Source organism: Quercus robur, chromosome 9 (assembly GCF_932294415.1).
Source record: "Quercus robur chromosome 9, dhQueRobu3.1, whole genome shotgun sequence".
Taxonomy (NCBI): Eukaryota; Viridiplantae; Streptophyta; class Magnoliopsida; order Fagales; family Fagaceae; genus Quercus; species Quercus robur.
This window is the reverse complement of record NC_065542.1, coordinates 19,775,369-19,778,190: the sequence shown is the minus strand read 5'-3', so window position 1 is coordinate 19,778,190 and position 2,822 is coordinate 19,775,369. Positions and strand designations below refer to the sequence as shown.

Below are 2,822 nucleotides of genomic sequence, written 5' to 3'. Positions count from 1 at the left end.
ACAAATAGACATAGCAACAGTTACAAATAATATAATCCAATATGCAAGGATCAGGTAAGCTTAAATGCAAGAGAACATATGCAACATGCTTAACAACCAGACCATTATAATACTCCACACTGCTGCTGCTAGTCTAACCTCTTAACAGACTAGTCCAACCCAGGAGCATCATTCTATTTGCAAAAAATTGAAGAAATCACTTAGCCTCAAACTAATTTCAAACCGAAAAGGTAAAGATAAAGAAAACAGCTAAACCATCCATAAATTGAACAAACAGAAAAAACAAACAAAAGTCCAAAGGAAACTGCAATAATGCAAAATTCCTGAGTTAAGATTTTCAAATGCTTTTGAGGGGTCATATCCTCCTAGAACCTAGTGGATGACCAGGCCCAATCCCATTAGAAATTAAGTACTTCAACTACTGAGAAAAAGCACAAAATAAAGCAAAAACTCATTCTCTCTAGTAACCATTTGACATGTTGGTCCAGGTCCCATTTTCACAGGTCTTGCACGCTCAAACCTGCAAACAAGAAAGCCAGGAAAAGTCAGCTAATTGTCAATAGAAATAAGGTCTTTCAGTACCCAAAGATGAAAGGTAAGAAACCAAAATAAGACACCAAATGCACCCATCATGCCCATTAATAAAAAATAATTGTTTCATACTGACCGGGAGGGAGAGATTGCTTCAACTTTTCAGCCTTCTCTGCATCAAACACACAAAGTGTGTACAGGTACTTGGAGCAACGGACCTTGAACTTGACAACATCCTTGCCCTTCTTGATTTTCACAGAACGTGCATCTTTCCTTCTTGCAGTGAGAAGGAAATCTTTAATCTCGTGGATTTGCTTAGGCTGTGTATTGGAACAGATAACAGAAACAATTAGCGAAATAATTGACAAGGCAATCAAATAAGTAAATGAAGAGTTGGCAACTCAAGAATAATATAAATCACTTTGAATTGCATCAAAAGAAGGATAATCAGATAACAAAAGATATGGTACAATATCTTACGCCTCTCAAGCATTCATTTTTTTTATTAGTACGCCTCTCAAGAATTCATTAGAGCAAGATGTATTAGTAAATATCGCCATGATCAAGATATAATTTAAATTTTAAAATCAAAGTTCTCTTTCAACTTCAAGATAATTTGACACTAAAATTATGACTTCTGTGGTTATGAGTAGAGAACATCCTAAGCCTTTAAGAAGGAAATTTTGATAAGAGTGTAACAATTTCAGCAATTGGACATTGATCCCAATGCAAAATTTAGAATCCAACTGAAATCAGGAAGATTTGAATTGTAGGATAAAATTCACAGCAATAAGAGATAGGTGATGTCTTCTAAATTAAAAACCACAATTTCAACCTGTTAGAATGCTCCACTATGTCTAAACCTCAGAATAGGAACAAAAGCTACTGCTATCCAGCAGATATATCTGGAAAGATGTAGTAGATAGTGCTCGAACTTAACTTCAGATATCCCTGCATCTACAGACTCTATTATACATTTGTGTGACGGGAAGTTGTATATAAGAAAGAAAAACCTCTCTGTATCACTCATCAAGTTTCTTTTTACATTACCAAGCACCCATCTACGTCTATCCAACAAAACAATACAGGGAAATAGAATTGATTAGTCAAAGGATGATGACAAGAAAGTGTGAGGTAACGCAAGAGCACAACACAAGCATGTGCCACTTCCCTCTTTGTCTCGTGCCTGTAACCACACCACACAAAAGAAGAGCCCCACTGACCAACAAAGAAAGACAATGCGCTATCCTAGGAAGCCAACACTCGTTCATACATCTGTAAGCATCCACCAACATATGCCTGCCTAAAAAAATTAAAACATCCATACAATTTTCCTATAGCACTCTGCTCATTGGAACAACAATCCTCTAATAATCCACTACTCCCACTATTTATTGTAATCTACAGACAGAGTCAAGGTATTCAGATTATCCCAAGAGACTAATTTGTTAAGTTTATCTTGCTTATAACTAGACTTCTTCTTCTTTTTTCATAAAGATATTTTTGGAACAACTAAATCAGTCTCCATTTTTGTAGTTCAATTTATGAATTTTGAAATTTTGACCTCTGAACTACATCAATCCTAGCTATAATATTTAAGACTTAGATCTAATTTTTTATTTTAACTGAAAGAAATTAATGGGTCTGAATCCCACACACAAAATCAGCATAACAAAGCTTCCAATAAAATAAACCCAAAACAATAACTACTAATCCCAACCAATACCCATGCTTTCATTTTCCACACTTCAAATCACAAATCACAAAAACAAAAACAAAAACAAAAACAAAAACAAAACAAAACATATCAAACCAAAACCAATATGACAACTGAAACATCATACAACACAAGTTATTATTATGATTGACAAAAAGAAGAGAAGATAGAGTAGAAAGATACCATGTTGCTGTGAAGCTGGGACTAGGGGCGCCGAAATTGAAAACCCTAGTTCGGAGATATTGAGGCAAATAAAGACACAACGATATGTACATATAAGCTGGGCTATCTGTGTTTTTTGCTTGGGCTGGTGTGGCTTTTCGTGGGCTGAGTTCCATTTGATACGTGTGTTAGTGGGCCTCTTTAAATTATTCTCGTATTAGGGTCCGTTTGTTAAAAACCTTTACACGAAAAACTAATTAAAAACCCGATAAAAGGAGAAATATGGTGATGTTCGAAACCACGTAGATTGGTAATTTGTATCACAAAATATAACCATTAATGGGTCTATGAAACTCATCAAACATCATGAACACTTTACTTTTTTTTTTCTTTTTTTCTTTTTTTAATTTAG

The 2,822-nt window shown here is 34.8% G+C and overlaps 1 protein-coding gene across 1 annotated transcript; it reads right to left on the bottom strand.

Annotated features, from left to right (window-relative positions):
• Nucleotides 1-237: 237 nt before the first annotated feature.
• LOC126699294 (60S ribosomal protein L38-like) lies at nucleotides 238-2,594 on the bottom strand. The gene is made up of 3 exons (XM_050397021.1): nucleotides 2,432-2,594; nucleotides 668-851; nucleotides 238-520 (listed from the first exon to the last, which is right to left on the bottom strand). Exons 1-3 carry the CDS (start codon nucleotides 2,432-2,434, stop codon nucleotides 498-500), a joined length of 210 nt encoding a protein of 69 aa, XP_050252978.1. The 5' UTR covers nucleotides 2,435-2,594; the 3' UTR covers nucleotides 238-497.
• Nucleotides 2,595-2,822: the final 228 nt, after the last annotated feature.